The sequence below is a fragment of the Hyaena hyaena genome, unplaced genomic scaffold (assembly GCF_003009895.1).
Source record: "Hyaena hyaena isolate Hyena2069 unplaced genomic scaffold, ASM300989v1 scaffold_911, whole genome shotgun sequence".
Lineage (NCBI taxonomy): Eukaryota > Metazoa > Chordata > Mammalia > Carnivora > Hyaenidae > Hyaena > Hyaena hyaena.
In genome coordinates this window covers 718,902-736,716 of record NW_024081542.1, presented here as the reverse complement: position 1 = coordinate 736,716, position 17,815 = coordinate 718,902, and the positions used below count along the sequence as shown (strand labels likewise).

The window sequence follows — 17,815 nt, the reverse complement described above, 5'->3', positions numbered from 1 at the left end:
TGGGAGGGGTGGCGAGAGGACTGGGCTGGTGGGGAAGGAATGGAGTGAGGAAGGGGGCAGGGCAGATTTGTGACGGGTGATTCAGAGCAGAGGCCCGGGAGGGTTGTGAGGAGGTCTTACCTGTCTGGGGGGTCCTGCCTCCTGCCCGGCTGTCGGTGATGTGGGGTGGCTACTGAGAGAGGGTTTGGGCTGCGGGGGCTCACGGCCCCCAAAGCGGTCACAGGAGTAGAAGCGCTGCTTCTCCGAGGAGGAGGAAGAAGGCTGCCTCCGCTCTTGAGACCGGCCACGCTCCTGCCTACGCTCCCGTCGGCAGCCTGCGGGCCCCTCTCCCGGGGGCGGCCCCGGCCCCGCAGCGCTGCTGGGTGCTGGCCAGGAAGAGGAGAAATCAGCACAGCGAGCCAGGTGGGGAGACAGACCCCCCACCCCAGACTTGGTCCTCAGGGCCAGCAGGGAGACCCAGGGGAAGAGCTGAGGTGGGTGGGCGGTCCTGCCTGGTCCCCAGACTTGGGACTCACCACCCCCTATTCCGGGTTGCTTGTGCGTGAGGCAAAGAAAGGAACAAGGTCTCAGACCCCTGCCCTCAGGCCCTGGCCACTTGGGGGACCCCTCTCACGCACCGCCATCTGTTTCTGCGGACAGGCTGGGCCCCTTCTCCAGGGACTTCTGCTTCCTGTCCCTGCGGCGGTGGCAGCGGTGGTGGTGGTGGGGCACAGCCTGGCTGGCCGGGGCTCGGTCCAGGGCAGCGTTGCAGAGATGAGCCACGTGGGGGCGCTGGGGTGCCAGCGTGGAGATGGAGCGCTTCATGGGGCTGGCGTCAGGGGCCGGCTGCTGGCGGGCAGGATGTGGGTTGTGACACAGCCAGTGAGAGGGGCCTGGGGCAGACTCCAGGGTGACTGGCAGCAGCCATGACATTCCCTCTCGCTGGAAAGTTACTCCCCACCGAAGCCCACCCTTTCTCCCAGAGCAGGGAGGCTGAGCAGGGCCCAGGCAGCCTGTTGGCCTGAGCATCCCTGGGGGGACAGGGAAGAAGCCAGGAAAAGGGAGGCTGTGGACCTGACTGGAAGAACCCTGAGGGGCGATGGAGTGTGAGGGCTCAGCTGGCCCGGGGCCATGAGGCTGCTGCCCTGGGCTGAAATCAGGACCTGCGGGAATGTGCCCTCCAAGTAAGAGCTGATCCACGGCCCCTGCTGGGTGTTCTCAAGCTGGATGCCCAGCTGGCCAGGATCAGGAAGGGGAAGAGGGCACAAGCCACCACCAGTGGGAGGCAGAGAGAAGTTTCGAGAATGAAAATCAATTTAAATGTTGCAGAATCCGGAATCACAAAAGAAGGCAGGGATAGAGTCAGCCCCAGGGAAACACCGAAGGTCCCAGGCTGCAGGTCATGCCCCTTTACAGGCCTTCCCCCTCCAAGCAAGTGAAACCAGGCCCCCCCGACACAGCTTCAGGTCTGCAGACCCCTCCCTGAGACCTTGGGAAAGGGTCCACAGCCCCCCTGCCCTGGAGCTTCCTGCTCCGTAGCCACAGCATCCCAGAAGGCGCCAAGGAGGGAGGTGATGCCGTCCCCCTCTAGAGAAGGGGCAGGGCAGGTCGTCCTCAGAGCCTGAAGTGGGAATAGGGAGGGCCAAAGTATGAGGCACTGTGTGCGTTTAAAGGGGAAGGGGTGGGGTGGGGTGGGAGAGGTATGTTCGAGACAGAGAGAAAGGCGGGGTCAGGGACACGGGGACAGAGGAGGGCGGAGGCCCCAGTCCCACGACAGGAGGCTGAGCACAGGCGGGCGGTAGGGACGCGTGTCAGGGCTCGGCGGACTCTGGCTCAGCATCTTGGGACCACACGGCACACAGCAGGGCTAACAGTGTCCACGCTGCAGTGCAGGTGTGGAGGCCTCACGTGGGACGCCAGCCCTCCCTATGCCAGGTCTCTTCGTCCCCCACTCCCCAGCCCTCCCACGACCCGGGCCCTCCGAGGCCACCCACCTGAGTCTCTGCAGCCAGGCGGGGCATGGAGGCCGCTCGTCCCTGGCTCTCCAGCCCAGGTTGGGGCTCCCCGTCAGGACCTCGCAGGGCCATGCTCTGCATCTGGACATCCACAGCCTGGGCATACAGCAGCCCGCAGTCGCACCCACTGCCCCCCCCCACCTGCTCCCCCATCCCGAGCTCCCCCCCATCCATTCCTGCCATCTCCCACCATCCCTGTCTCATCATCTCCCATCCCCAGCCTGACCACCCAGCCCCGGGAGTCCTCACCGGTTTTCCCGGCTGCACCACCGGGATCTCTGCAGAGTGGCCACGCTCTAGGGGTGTCCTTGCCTCATAGGGTACCTCCTGGGTCCTCTGAGTGCCCCAGGAAACAGACTCCTTGATGCCACTTTCTTGGGTTTGTCTGTGAAGAGAGGGCTGTCCTGTTGGCTAAGAAGGCTATGGGCCACTAGGACCTGGCTCCGACCCGGCAGGAGCCTACGCTGGCCCTTTCTGCTCTGGGCTGGAGGAATCCCAGAAACAGGAAGCCCCTGGAGTACAGGCACTCTCCGGTGGCTGCTCAGCAAGGGATGCAGACCCAGGTCCAGGGCTCAGAGCAGGCGGGCAGAGAGGGAAGTCTGGGCCCATCACTTTCCGGCCTGTGGACAACCAGCAGGTTCCTCAGCCCTGGACAGGGGCCTCACATCCTCCATGTGTAACGGGAGCAGGAATGGTCCTTGGCAAGGACAGGGCCACATGTGTACATGATCTACAGTAGTAAGCCCCTGACAGGAGGCCCAGTCAGGAGAATGGAAGCTGGGCCTCCAGGCCTTGTGATCCCCAAGGTCACTCCATCCTGAAACCAGCTGCACACGTACCAGCATCAGACGGCAAAGTAAATGCCCCGACTGCCTGGTCCAGGCTGATTGCACTTGCAATAAAAGGGAGTGGTAACTGATTCTATAAAAACTATAACCATGAAAATAAGTAACATTCATTTTTCCTGAACTGAAATCTGACTGAGAACAATCCGAGAAGACATCAGGTAGGTCCACCAGCCCCAGGAGGGCTAGCCAGGGCCCAGGACCCAAGAGCTGCCAAGCTGGCCCCTAAATGTGAGAAGTTACACACCACTAAGTTATGGCAGTTTATCCCTCGGCAAAACCTATCTGATTAACACTCCATGACTCACAACAAGGCTCCAGAAAAGAAGGTCCAAAACATGTCCAGGAGAGAGGGAAGATATCGGGAGCTCTCACCATGCATGCTATGCCCAGGCTGCCATAGGCCTCGCACCTCAGTCCTTGCTGGGTGATGCACAGCCCGTGTCCCACTGTGGGCTTGGCCACTGGTTTGCTTTGGCCAGTGGGATGTTAGCAGACATGGGGACCCTGCTGGCCCTGAGGGGATGGCTGAGAGGAGCCTGCCTGCAAGCAGAGTCCAACCTGGCTGCCAGGCACCACCCCTCAGTGACCCACAGTGCTAGAAAGGTGACTGTTATTCTATAACACTTGGTTTTGGGTGGTTCACTACCAAGAATTGCTATGGCAAGAGTTAGGGGATAGGTGAGAAGAACATTAAAAATTTGCCTAAAAAATACAGTTGTTTCGGAAATCACTACCAGAGTGGAGATATGGAAAGAAAAATGTCTCAGAGGAGTTCAGAAGTTGAAAACACAAATAGGCCATCAACAGAATGGGGTAAGGACTGAGGAGGAGACAAAAAATTTCGCAATGGTCAGCAGGCACCAAAGGCCAGGGATGAAGCAGAGGCTCCTCGCCGGACGGACAAATGGGCATGCACTACAGGAGGTGCCAGTGGGAGCCATCAGCTGTCTAAACCGTTGGACCTCAGTGCTGTCAGAGGCACCCACCTGACATTTCAGGAGTGAGCTTTGGAGTCCACCACAGAAACATCTCTGGCAGCACAGCGCCCTAGGCCTTAGGCAGCACCCACACTGAGCCATTTGGTGGGAGGCAGGTACAGGGTGGACAGTGGAGCCAATCCCCAAAGGGGGTAATGGGACGAGGGCTCCCTGTCCGGGAGCACTGCCTATGGGGAGCCCCTCTGGGAGGTAGAGCACCCTCCTCCCTGCACCGCACACCCTGGCCTGGTACTCACACTGCCCCACCGTTGCTGAGGGACGCAGAGCTCTTCTGCCGAAGGAACACCCGGGCTCCTCGGAGCACAGCTGGCTGCGTCTGCTCCAGGGTGGCCTTCAGAGGGTGGAACAAGGACACAGGGCCCATCTGTACAAGGGACACAAAGAAGAAGAAAAGCTCTAGGCAGAGGCAGGTGCCTCGGAAAGCTGTCCTGACCCCACTGCATGGGTTGTGGCTCCTTCTGCCCTACCCCCAGTCCTACGAAGGAGGCAGGCTCACTCCCAACCTGGCCTGTGAGCAGCTTCAGGAAAGTAATTTCACTTCTTGCAGCCTCAGCTTCCCTACTTACAAAATCTGGAGACTACATCCAATTACAGATGGTAAAAAGATCTCACCTCATCATCAAAGTGGATTGACAGTTAGAGGCTGCAGGAGCCCTGGATTAAGCAGAATTCTGAGATTTCAGAGCTGCAGGGCAGGAGGGAGTCTCCAACAGACGGGAGTGGAGAGTGGTGCCATGGGCACAGATACTTCCCATCCCAAGGTGGGTGAATGTCCCTGTAAGCTCTGGACACAAGATGGACACTTTCTAGACAGTCTACATGGGGGTCACTAATATTTTGGCTGTGTGGAAATGTTGTTATCTCTGAAGGATGACACTGGGAAGATGGATCCCCCAACCAGCCCAGTCAGCGTCATGAGTAGAAGAAATCATGACCTATCAGTTTAAATCTCTCTGGTCCCTGCCTATGTGTAGGGACCTCCCCAAACCTCCTCCTCAAGTATTCTTCAAACTTCTTTCTTCTACCACTTAAAAAGTGGTGTCTCTGGGAGAATCTGTTCTCAGCCTCTTGTCTTCCGTTCCTGAACACCAGCTCTCCAAGTCAGGGGTTCCCCAGGACCAGCAAGAGACCAGCCACTGGGAAGTATACAGGCAGTATGGGGCTTCTGACTTTGGAGCCAGAGAGCTGAGGCAGCTGTAAAAGCCTCTCCTCTTCCTTTTCCCACTGTGCAATCTCCAACAAGGGTGTGGGTTCCCTCTGCTGTCAAACGACTGAAGGATGCCAGACCCTCAGATTTACTTCTTGGAAATCTTGGAACCTGGTACCTGGGATAGGCCACCCGTGGCCTGGTGAATCTGGTCTCTAGTGGTCTTGTTCTGTTTGTAGAAGTCGAATATCATCAGAGCTGCATAGACTTTCCCCACTGTCATCTCGTCAGCTGGATGGAGAGAAAACAGAGGATGGAATGTAAAGGGGGAAGGCAGGGTGAAGTGGGCTGAAGAAGCAGCCCCCCCGCCCCCCCCGGCCATGAGGAAGGCAGGGGGAGTGGGCTGAAGAAGCCCCACCCCGTTCCTCCCCCCCCGCCCCCCCCCCACAAGGACTCCTGGACACACTCAGGCGGAAGTACAGGGCTTGGCCCAAAGTTGCACAGTCCTCACTTGGCGCCTCCTGACACTCAGCAAGTACCCCCTGGAGATGCACTGACTGTCCCCACACGGCCCTCAATCTCCTCCCAAAGGAGTGGATGTGGAGTTTAATCTTTAAGCACTTCATCCTTTTTGGCATCTCTGACTGTAGGAGTCTCCTTGCTTTTCTCTGGATTTTTTGAAGTATATCCACCACCAAGAGTGTGGGTGACTGTGGTCACAGAATAAATCCCAGGTCACTCCCCCCGCCCCAAAACACACACACACACACACACACACACACACACACACACACACAGCCCTGTGTACTGGCTTATAAGACCATTTTTCCTGCAGGTGGAAACTAAGTCTAGACTATCTACAAGGCTTCCCTGGCCCAGGTCTCCCAGCTCTGCCTCTGGGTTGGACACAAAAAGGGGGTGAGGATGGGGAATTTCCTGCCCTCACTTACGTTTATGAGGTGGCACCAGTAAATCCAGCGTCTTCTGGGGCAGATTGGCCCACACAGAGGAAATCTCCTTCCTTAACTCTGCGTCACACTGATGCTGCTTCGTGCCAGCTAGGATGGGACAAGGGTGTGGAGGGGAATAAAGATGTAAGGAGCTGTCCCATAGGCCCCCTCGGGGGAGTAGGCAGAGCTGGGGCTGGCGGGGAAAGGTGTGGTATAGGGGGGAATTAGGGCAAACACAGTGCTCAGAGAAAGGCCAAACGGGAAGAAACACGCCATGCCGGCTGTCAGAGCTCCTGCTGGAAACCTGCCTCGAGACAGAGGTGCATGTGTGTAGGCCCTGGGAGTGGAGACGCAATTCGGTGACGGTCCAGCCATTCATCCACCCATTCAGAACTTCTCAGGGAACAACCCACATGCCAGGTACTGTTCTAGGTGATGGAACAAAAACAAAGGAGCTTCCCTGGTGGCATGATGTGGCATTAATCAGCAATAAAGTGGCAGTAAGTTAAAATCCAGTATGTTGGGTGCAGAAAAAGCAAAGGGGGGAGGGATTTTGGATACAGTAGTCAGGAAAGGTCTCATGAGAAGGTGGAGTGTGTGTAAGAGCCTGTAGGCAGGAAGGGATGAGGCGTGCAAAGCCCTTAGAGTGCTACATAGTGAGCCAGGACAGCAAGGCTCATGGGGGAGGGGAGGGGAGGGCAGGAAGTGCCGGGTGCAGATGCTGAGATGGAAGCAGCAGAGGGTGCTGAGCAGATGGACAGAATACTTGGATTTATCTTTTTTTTTTTTTTTTAACAATCAGGTTTACTATGGTATAATGTAGATACAGTGAAATTCACCCTTTTTAGTTAGCCCATTCGATGAATTTTGGTAGATGCCTAAAGCCATGTATCCACCACAACAGAGACATGTACACTGCACCACTGCCAAAGTCCCTCTGTTTGTTCCCTTTGGAGCTGACCCCTTAGCCTCCTCCCATCCATCCCATCCCATCACTCATGTATTTTCTGTCTCAGTTTTTTTGCCTTCTCCAGAATGTCAGACAAATGACATCACACGGTGTATTGGCTTTTGAGTACGACTTTTTCAACTCAGCATGATGCATTTGAGATTCATCCATGTTGCTGAATGTACCAGTAGTCTGTTCCTTTTGAATGCTGAGTACTATCTCATTGTACAGATAGTCCACAGTTTGCTTACCCATTCACCAATTGTGGACATTTGAGTTGCTTACATTTTGAGGTGGTTATGGAATAAAGTTGTAAACATTTGCTTATGCGTTTTTGTGTAGGTATATGTTTTCTTTGTATGTATGCCCTCATTGTGACTGTATTCATAGATAAGGCCTAGAAGGAGGTAATTAACGTGAAATGAAGTCATAAGTGTCCTTGTAAGAAGAGACACCAGAAAATTCGCTCACTCTCTGCAGGGACTCAAGGAAAGGCCACATAAGCACACAGCGGGGAGGTGACCAGGCCCCACAATGAAACCTACCTTCCGACACCTTGACTTGGACTTTCAGCCTCCAGACTGTGAGACATAAATTTCTGTGTTTAAGCCACTGAGTTATACAGTATTTTGTTAGGGCAACCCAAGAAGACTAAGACACTAAATGTCAAGATTTTTTTCCTTTTTTTTTTTTTTATCACATAATTGTCTAAGTTTTTCCAGTATCATTTGTTGAAATAATTCTTTTCTTCATTAATTGCCTTTACACCTTACCAAAAAAAAACAAAAAACAAAAAAAAAACATTGAAATGTAAGTGTGAGTCTCTGTTGTTCCATTGATTTATGTCTCTGTCCTGTCACTAACACCACACACTGTGATTAACATGCTTTACAGAAAGTCTTTGATTCAGGTAGAGTGCATTTTCCAACTTTGTTATTCTTTCAAAATTGTTTGTTATTCAAGTTCTTTTGCTTTTCTATACACATTTCAGAGTCAGTTTGTACATTTCTGCCTAAAAAGGTTGCAGGGATTTTGACTGGGTTAAAATTGACTGATTCTATTGATCAATATGGGAAGAACTGACATCATGAAAATATGGAGTCTTCCAATGCATGACTTGATGCATTGCTATGATGCACTGCTTGATTTATTTGGGTCTTCTTTGATTCTTTCAGTCAATGTTCTGAAATCTGCAACATACAAATCTCACATATACACTTTTTAGAGCTATCTGGCAACACAGAGGTATCTCATGTTTTTGGTGCAAATTTAATGGAAATTTTTTTCCATTTCAATTCTTAATTGCTGATACCTAGAAATACATTTTCTTCCTATCTATTGATCTTGTGTCCTGTGACCATGCTATACTCGTGTATTAGTTTTAATAACTTTTTTTTAATGGCTTGAAACAATAGGGATTTATTATTTTAGCTCTGGAAGCCAGAAGCTCAAAAGCAAGGTATTCACGTGGCTGTGTGCCCTCCAAATTCTCTGATGAAGAATCCTTCCTTGCCTGTTTCTAGATGTTGGTGGTTCTCAGCCATCCTTGAAATTCCTTGGCTTGCAGATGCCTCTCTTTTATTAACTTTTTATTAGAGTCTTTCAGATTTTCTCTAATGACAATCAGATAAATTGTGAATAGAGGCAGTTTTATTTCTTCCTTTCCAATTGGTATGCCTCCTATTTCTCTTCCTTAACATTACAATGACAATAACCTAAAGTATGATGTTGAACAAGAATGGTGACAGTGAACATCCTTTCTTTGTTCTTGATCTTAGGGGGACAGAGTCAGTCTTTGTTAAGAGTGTTAATCCCTGAAGGTTTTTCACAAATATCCTTGATCAGATTGAGGGAGTTTCCTTTGATTTCTAGTCTATGCAGAATTTTAACAATCATGAATAGATACATAATTTTATGAAATGCTTTTTCTGTATCTATGGAGATGATAATATAGTTTTACTTCTTTGACATATTAAATTACATTGATTGATTTTTAAACTTGAACTCAACTTGCATTCCCGGAATAAACTCTACTTTGGTCATCAAACACACACACACACACACACACATATAATATGATATGTGATATATATCATATTATATATATAGCTAGATTCAATTTGCTAAAATTGTGTTGAATATTTTTGTGCCTACAGTCATGAGGGATATTGGTCTGAAATTTTCTTTTCTTATAATGTCTTTGTCTAGTCTTAGTATCAGAGTCATGCTAGCATCATAGAGTAAGTTGACAAATATCCTCTCTTTTTATCCTTTCTGAAAGATTTTTATAGAGAATTGGTATTATTTCCTCCTTAAATGCTTGGTAGATTTCACTTATGGACCTAACTGGGGCTGGAATTTTCTTGGTTGGAAGGCTTTTCACTATAATTTAATTTCTTTAATAAATATAGTGCTACTCAGATTCTCTCTTACTTTTAAAAAAATTTTTAATGTTTTTATTTATTTCTGAGGAGAGAGAGAAAGAGAGCGAGCGAGCGAGCAGGGGAGTGTCAGAGAGAGAGGGAGATACAGAATGTGAAGCAGGCTCCAGGCTCTGAGCTGTCAGCACAGAGCCCGACACAGGGCTCAAACCCACGAACTGTGAGATCATGACCTGAGCCGAAGTCGGATGCTTAACCACTGAGCCACCCAGGTGCCCCTCTCGCTTACTTTTTTTTTTAACCCACTCAGGTAATCTATTCTTGAATGATCTTGACAGTTTGTGTCCATGAAGTTTTCTATTTCATTTAAGTTGCTGAAGTTATTGAGTGTTATGTTGAAGGCAGACAAGGGCAGAAGCAGACCAATGAGAAGCTACTAAAACAATCTAGTCAAGACCCAGGAGAGTGTGGCTTGGACGAGGAGCTGGCAGTGGGAGAGGGCAAACAAGTGATCATGTTCTGGTGTGTTTTGAAGGTAGAATCTGAAGATATGACAAGAGACCAGATATGGATCAGAACTGGAGGAAGGGGAAAAAAAGGTGGAAGGGAGAATGACTATAAAGGGTTTGGCTTGAGTGACTAACTGAAGAACAGAGTTCCCGCTGATGGAGGTGGGAAAGACCAGGGGGAATATGTGGTGCTCAAGTTTGGGCACGGGAACTTTGGAACATCTCCGAGTGGAGATGGTAAACAACTTCCTTCATGTAACACCTCACATGAGGTACATGTCTGGAGTTGGGACTAGAAACCCAAATGTTGAAATTCATAATATTTAGAGCCATAAGAATAGATGGAATGACAAAGGTGGCAAAGAGAACAGTCTGAGATGCATAGTGACATTCAGAGGGTGGGAGACAAGAGAAAACAGAACAAGAAACATCAGAGGGGTTCAAAAGGAAGGAGGTGACAGCGGAGGAAAGGCTGCTGATAGGTAAGTAAGATAAGGGCTGAGCACGTGGAGGTCCCTGGGGAGCTTTACAAGAGCAGTCCACTCTTGCAGTGAAAGCCCAAATGCAGCCTGAAATCAGAGAGGCAATACGGACCAGTCTCTCAAGGAGCTCGTTGTGATAAAGGAAAAAATAAAAACAGGGAAGCCAATGGAGGGGGAAGAAAACCTTTTAAAGATGGGAGAGATACTAGTATGCTTACACATTGATACAGATAATGTAATATATAGAAAAAATGGATGAGACAAGAAGTAGGGTACAGAATTTTTAGCTTGACATCTTCGGGAGAGGATGAGAAGGTGGGGACTGGCCCTGACTCATCCATGCCTGTGGCTGAGCTCAAGGGCATGGTGCAGCCAGGAGGGGAGTTTGGGGGTAGGGATGGTGCAGGTCCCCTCTAGTGGCTCTAATTTTCTCTGTGAAGATAAAGCAGTCATTATACGAAGATGAAGGTGGAAAGGACACACTAGAGCTTGTTCTCCCCTAGATTTGGCACAGGCTGTGTGGTCCTGTCAGTTAGCTCAGGAGAGGATCTGACCGGAACTGGGCTCACTACGGTGAGTGGGCAGACTCTTCACCCTGTAAGGGTGCTGACTCATGTGAACCTGGGCCAGGTTGTGTTCTGGCTCCACCACACTCTAGCTCTGGGTAACTGGGACAAGTCAGTTAATCTCACTGCACCTCAGATCCCTCAGGAAAATGGGATCATAAAAATGCTCACATGCGGGATGGTTACCAGGGGATAAAGTCAGTGCCCAACAGAGGTGCCATGGGCAGCTGTCCTCACTCCCCTCCAGACAAGCCCCCTCACCCTCCTCCCTGCACACCCACCTGGGGGTGTCTCTGAAGTGCATTGCCCGGCCCTGGCTTGGTGCCCTCCCCAGATGCTGCCTTGCTCACCTGGAGCCAGCTTGATCTCCAGTGCGGTCCGAATGAGGGCCATCAGCGTGGACGTGAAGTGGACAGTCATGTCCTCATTGGAGATGGGCATGTTCATGCGAACCAGGCGCTAGGGACAAGGGAAGCAGGTCAGGGCCATGCCTACCAGGGTCCCTCCGCCACAGGACTACAAGGTGCTCGAAGCCCCTAGAGGCTGGGCTTGGCCTCCTGGAAGTAGCTTCTGCAGGTGCCCATGGCCAAGCAAGGTTGGGTGGCTGGGAGTTTTGCCAGCATTCACACTCACCCTTGGACCCCCACCGTCATCTGAGCTGAGGATTCTCCTAGCTGCAGAAAAGAAGTCTGGGTAAAGACTGTAGAAGGAGGCTAAGCCAGAAGCCTGGATCCCTCTGAAAGAACAGGAACGTGCTTAGCCAGAAGGACCCCTCCCCAAGGCTAGAACAAATGGATATGGCCTAGGATGAAGAGGGAAGAGTCTGGGCTGCAGAACTGAGCTTGGGGCGCCCTGGGAGAGCCCATAGACAGGAGGGGAGACTCCCGCCCTTATAGCTTTGCCCAATGTCATCTCCTCCACCCACAGCCTAGAGCATACTGGGCAAGGGGTAGGATGGCCAAGAGCACAGCTCTGAGGTCCAGTTCCCAGTGAGGCGTCCCTCCACCCCAGGAAGACTTTTGTCTCTCACCACCCAGCCAGGGGGCCTGGAAGAGACGTCTGATGTAACTTGCCCAAAGCAGCCAGCACCTTCCAGTCAGAAGGACCCAGAAAAGATGGGACTGCACAGGGCCAGTGTGAAGGCTGGCAGGGAGCTCAGGCCCATCGCACAGGAATAAAAGTACTCCAGACCAGACTGGGGCAGGGCCCTGCTTCTTTGTTCCCTGTTTCCCCTTTCCTCTCTTCATTTTTCAAGGACAGAACAGCTGGAGACAGACATGTGTCTACACCATAGACCTCCGGATATAGCCAGCAGCTGCCCAGAGCCTGAGGCTCTGAGAACTTATGTGATCTCTGGGAGCAAAAGTATCCCTCGTGTGTCTGGAATGTCCTCAGCATGGAAGGTCACCAAGCTGACCAGGGGGAGCCCTAGGGACACTGTGATCCACCTGTCTTTTCCCAGCAGCCTCTTGTCCTCTACCACATGATAGAATTAGAGATGGGAGAACAGGGTCCCTGTCTGGGGTCTGCCTGCCCTCTGCCAAGCCAGTATCCTGCGACACGGCAGCCTCTCTTCCCCTCTGGGTTGGGCCCCCAGCCCTGCCCACAGCGTCTTGGCTCCAAATCCAGTCTTCAGCCTAATGGAAAGTGGGTGGCTAGAGACAAAAGCCCAGACTCTTCCCCCGCTGAATGCTGGCAAAGCCCCACCTGGCACCTCCAATCGTGGTCCCAGGACCTCACACATCACCTGTGTGATGCACATCAGGAAAACTGGCTTTCCAGAGCACAGGGTCCCTGCAGACTAGCACCGATGGCAGTAGAAGAGGCAGAGGGACTCCTTTCCAGGGGAGTCAAGAAGTCAGGTTCCAGCATGAAAGAGGAGCAAGTAGGTGATTTCCAAGAGAAGAGAGCTCTGTCCAGGACACCTTCACCAGAGGCTCTCCTCTGCCTGCCTAGGCCCTAGAAGGGCAAGGCCAAGGCAGACAGACAGGCATCTCCACCCTGGGCCTAGACCCTCGTGGTCACACTACTCTGTGCATCTCCTGGGCCCTCACTGGCTCCCCAAGCATCCATTTCTACCCACCCCAGGCCTCCCCTGGTCTATTCATGACCAGAACCTTGGAGCTGGCCAGCACAGCTGTGGAGGGGCCTTAAAGGCCAGCCCATGAGGGCCCTGCATGCCCAACCTGGCCTCAGGTATCGGTGTGGACAGAACTCTCCTTCTTGGACACAAAGCTACAGCCTTGCATGCAGGCCTCCAGGCAGGCACAACATGCATGCCACAGGGGAGGGCCGAGGAAGACATGAGAGGCATCTGTCTGTGGCTTGAAGGAGCCACTTGGCTTCCAAAGGCTGTGCTGAGCAAACTGACAGATGCATGCCTAGATTTAGAGCACAGAGACAGACAACGTGGACAGAACCAGAGAGATGAAAGCTCTGGTGGGAAGCTTGCTCAGAAAGAGGGTGGTGACAAGGAGGCTCCAGACACATGCTGGTTGAGCCGTAGGACTTGGGCCAGCTCTGTTTTCTGGGAGCACTGGGGATGGCAGGAGGGCTCTCAGTGCAGAGCAGGGGTGGGGGTGCTGGAGGGATGGAAGGTGCTTACACACCAAGGTGGGGGTGACTGAGGGCACATGGGCAGGAGGGAGCAGGCTTGGGGCTGGGCCATGTGACCTGCTTGCCCCCCAGAAGGGAGGCCTGGAGGTGTCCCTCAGTTTACCCCCTCTTTGCAACTCAGCCTCCTGGGAGAGGGGGCATGGGCCTACCTGGGGCCCTGAGACTGTCTTTACCCTGCAGCGCCAGGAATGACAGAAGGATGCCTCTCCTTGGTACCCTTTCCTTCTTAATGCCACAGTGCCTCCTTCCCTCTGTGGAACTTAACAAAGCCCTGGAGATGTTCCTCCCCAGGCTGACAACAGCCCAGGCCTGGGGAAATTCTGCATGTGCTGAGTCGGGTATACCAGAGGCCCTTCAGGCCCCTACTACTCCCGGGTCAGACCCTGAGGGCTGGATAACTCCACCCTCATCAGGTGTTTATGGGACAGAGGAGCTGAGTGTGGTCCTGAGCCCAGAGCAAAAAACGCTTCTGTCAAAAGGCTGGTCTGTCTCCTAATTTCCAGGAAAGAGAAGGAAAGGGAACGAGGCAGGTGGAGGGCTCTGGCTCCGTCTTCCTGAGCCTTTCGGGGGCTCTCAGAGGGGGCAGACCTGCAGGGACAAGGGCCGGGTGTACCATCATGGTACCTGTGTCCCTCTGTCTGGGAACGTAGAGGAGATGGTTGGAGCAGGGAAAAGGAAGAAAACAGTGAGACAGCAGAGCGGCAGACAGATGGACAAGCCCGAGAGGAGACAGGAGACCAGCCCCCAGCACAGCCAGCCTCCAGGGTGCAGGGTCGGGGTCTACCTTGTATGCAACTCGAGCAGGGCATTTCTTCCCCAGCCCCAGGGGCGGGGACATGTGTTTCAGCATCTCAAACATGTCATTGTAACTGATGCGCCCACTGGAGACCCGGCCCAGAGAGGCAGAGGCAGAGTGGGGTCCACAGGAGGGGTGCGGCAGGAGGGGGGCGGGGGGAGGAAGCAGACAAGAAAACAGATCCAGTTAACCAGCGTCAGATTAAATGCCAAAGTCAAAGTACGTAAAATGAGGGACTTTTCTGCTTGACTCGATCCCCTCCTTGCCCCCCCCAGCCTCACCTCCACACTCCAGCCCCACGCAGGGCAGCGGGCAGGGGTGACGTCTGAGCTAATGAACATGGAGGGATGAGGAAGGGCTGCATCGGGGCGGCTTTGGGTTGTCAACTTCTGATTTTACACTTTTAGAAACCACAGATAATGCCAAATCAGAAAAGAGCGGTTTCACCATGCCGGGAGAGCTGGCAGACAGAATTACATGACCGATGAGGCCGGCCTGAGAACCACGGCAGAAACATCAGCATTCCTTAATGCTCAATTTGCTTCCAAGTTAGCCTAGAGGCTAAAAAAGTGGAGAAAACTCTAAAACAAGCCAGAAAACTAGAGTGAGAGCCACGCTGTTCTGCAAGGAGTCCCGAGGCTCTAGAGACAAACTTGAAGGGTGAGTCCTGCTCCAAGCCCAGAGACGCCCGAGGCCGCCCAGGGCAGGGCTGCTGCTGGGAGTCAGGGCTGGGCAGGAAATGGGAGACTGCGGGGATGGGGGCCAGGGGCGTGGGGCGTGGTGGGCAGCTGGGGTGGGATGTGGCTTGGGGCCACTCTTGCACCCTCCTGACAGCACACCAGGGACAGGGCTGGGGCCAACAAGTGGGACGAGGCTCCAGATCCAGGGAGGTGTCTGGGGGCCAATGACTCTGCCTTCCCAAGGCGGACAGGCCACCAGGCCTGCTGCCTCATCAACCCTGGGGGTACCTGCCTATGGGACCTGCTTGGGGTCCCAGAGACACAGTTGGGTTCAGGCCACCCAGGAGAGAAAAGGGACCACATTTTCCTGGCGGGCATGTCTGCCCCAGGGCCTGGCCCTCCTCCCAGGGTGCCCAGCCTTGGCTGAGTGAATCAATCCAGAGGTGAAGCCGGAGGGCCTGCCTCTGGGCCTCCACTACCGCTGTCCTTTCCTCCCCCAGGGACCGGAAACCCCTGGGTTGCTGGGCTCTTCAGACTGGGAGGGGCAGCTGCTCCTGGTCTGCTGGTGCCCCTGCTCCCCTCCTCTGGGGCCCTTGGCCGCAGGCCTATCTGACTACTAGCACCCACTTGAGAGCCTGGAGGCGTAAGACAGCTGTTTCCTTGGCACAGGCAGGGCCTGGCCCCCGGCTCCCACCCAGCGGCCGACCCCTGCCCTCAAGGCCCAGCCAGAAAGCTTCGTGTGCACTGCCTCAGAAGGCTGCCTCTCCCCAGCCAGCTGGAGGGGTCGGGAGATTAGGTGGGGGGCCAAAGCGTCCAGGAGGTTGGAGTGCGGGGCAGGGCAGCACGGGAGGAGAGAGAGGTGAGGTGTCGTCATTCCCAAACCAGGCAGGGAGTGTGTGCTGTGTCTGCATTTCGGGCAGGGAAGAGTATGTCGGATGGAGGCTCTGAAGTTGCAAACCTTGTAGGCCAACCTACGAGGGCAGTTCTTCCCTAAGCCAACGGGTGGCGCAATACAACGCAACAAACTGTACATATCCTTATAATGAATCCGGCAACTGGAAAGGAAATGTCACAGGTTATGGCAACCGAGGCACGATGAGCCCGTCCCGCCCGCCCGCCCAGCCTGCGACAGGAAGATGTGTCCTTGCACGGTTGTGGAGGAGGAGCCAGGCAGCTGGACAGGCAGCTCCCCACAGGGAATCCTGGGGCTGGGACAGCCTGGGAGGCACAGCAATCCCAAAGGACTTTCCAGAGCCTGATGCAGGCAGGAGACACACTGTACAGAACAAGTGCCAGCCCCTGTCCCAAGCTCCCACTGTGCACACGTGGAAACCGCCGGTCCATCTCTCCCAGGGCCTCGCTCACCCACCCACTCTGCGGCCCCTCCGCTTGTTCCCTGAGCGCCTGAGACCCGGTGCCTGGCTCTCCTGACTGTCCCTGCCTCCTGAATCCCCTGGAATCTGCTGGTCCAGCTAAAGACCCCCTGGTCGCAGGGTGGCACCCCGGCCAATGCTGATGTCTCTCTCTCCCGTACTGTGAACCTCCTCAGTGCAATCAGCTCCAAACTACTTTTGGAAAAGTGGGAAGCAGGAAGAAGCCCACTTCTTGGGCCACACCCAAGGTGCTTGCTAATTCTAACTGGACCCAAAGGACCGAGCACAAAGGGGCTGGGAGCAAGGTGAACCCCCAGCCCCAATAATCACCCCAACCCAATTTACAGCCTGTTCTGTGGCTCATCTTCTCTCTTCCACCATCAGATGCCTCAGATGGCACCAGATGAAAAGGAGGGGCATAATACTGTCACTCCAACTCAAAAACTGTCCTCACTGTCTACAAAACAAAGCCAAAGCTACTTGTTTCTCTCAAATTTCAAGGCCTTCTCAACCTGTCCAAGCCCCCTTCCGGCCCCTTTGCAGTGCGCTCTCTTCTCCATCAGACAGACTCCCTTCCCTTCACCCCTGCCTCTACCTCCTTCTCTACAGCTCAATCCTTTCTACCCTCTTTAAGTTTGGTTCAGATGTTACCTCCCCTGACTCACCAGCCACACAGGGTCTCTCCCTCCTCAAATGCCCTTGCCTCACACTGTGGTCTTCTGCCCTCCCACAGCCCTATTGGGCTCAGTGTCCTGAGAGCACACACTTGCTGCACCTACAGGCCCCCAGTCCCCAGCACACGGCGGATGCTCAGGAATGTTGGCTGGGCAGATGGATGAACATCAAGGTGAATTGACAGACTGCTCACAGAAGGTTTGACTGTGACTCTCCTTTTGAGTCTCTACACTTCACCACCAAGCAAGGCAGCAACAACACGGAGGATGAGAGAAGGCAGCACCAGAAAGCAACAAGCCCATGCCTTCTTCATCTCTCCACAGCATGCACGTGTGCGCACACACGTGCATGTATGTATCCAGGTACACGTGCATTCACACACACGCACACAAATGCATATGCCCGCGTATACCCATGCACACATACACACAAACATGCGCTGCATTCACACACTTGCACACAATCACATATGTACGTGCTTGTACACACACACAAACCATGTGCGCATGAGCACACGTGTGTCTGCTACACACGTGCATACACACGTGCTACGTGTGTGCACATACCTGTACACATATGCACAAACACGTCCATACACACACGTATACACTTGCACACACATTCGCATAGCCACACAGGTGCAAACACATACATACACACACATATGAAAGCTTGGGAAATTTCACAAAACTGCGTTGTTTCTAAGTCTCTCCAGAGTGGCCCCCTGGGTTATAAAGATGACCACATCCTTGCATCTGCCATGGAGGCTACTGAAAGGTTCAAAGCACCCTCTGTCCTGCCTAGGATACGGGTTCAGTCTCCAACCACTCAGCTGTCTCTGCTGGGCCTTC

The 17,815-nt window shown here is 53.3% G+C and overlaps 1 protein-coding gene across 1 annotated transcript in view; it reads right to left on the bottom strand.

Annotated features, from left to right (window-relative positions):
* Positions 1 to 17,815, bottom strand: part of CACNA1B (calcium voltage-gated channel subunit alpha1 B) — a 196,237-nt gene that overhangs the window by 2,114 nt on the left and 176,308 nt on the right. The window contains exons 38-46 of the mRNA XM_039220724.1: positions 14,225 to 14,321; positions 11,175 to 11,283; positions 5,938 to 6,045; positions 5,166 to 5,278; positions 4,077 to 4,204; positions 2,244 to 2,379; positions 1,974 to 2,090; positions 618 to 825; positions 121 to 365 (exon numbers count right to left, since the gene is read on the bottom strand). Of these exons, the coding sequence (XP_039076655.1) occupies positions 121 to 365; positions 618 to 825; positions 1,974 to 2,090; positions 2,244 to 2,379; positions 4,077 to 4,204; positions 5,166 to 5,278; positions 5,938 to 6,045; positions 11,175 to 11,283; positions 14,225 to 14,321 (1,261 nt within the window). The remainder of the gene's footprint in view (positions 1 to 120; positions 366 to 617; positions 826 to 1,973; positions 2,091 to 2,243; positions 2,380 to 4,076; positions 4,205 to 5,165; positions 5,279 to 5,937; positions 6,046 to 11,174; positions 11,284 to 14,224; positions 14,322 to 17,815) is intronic.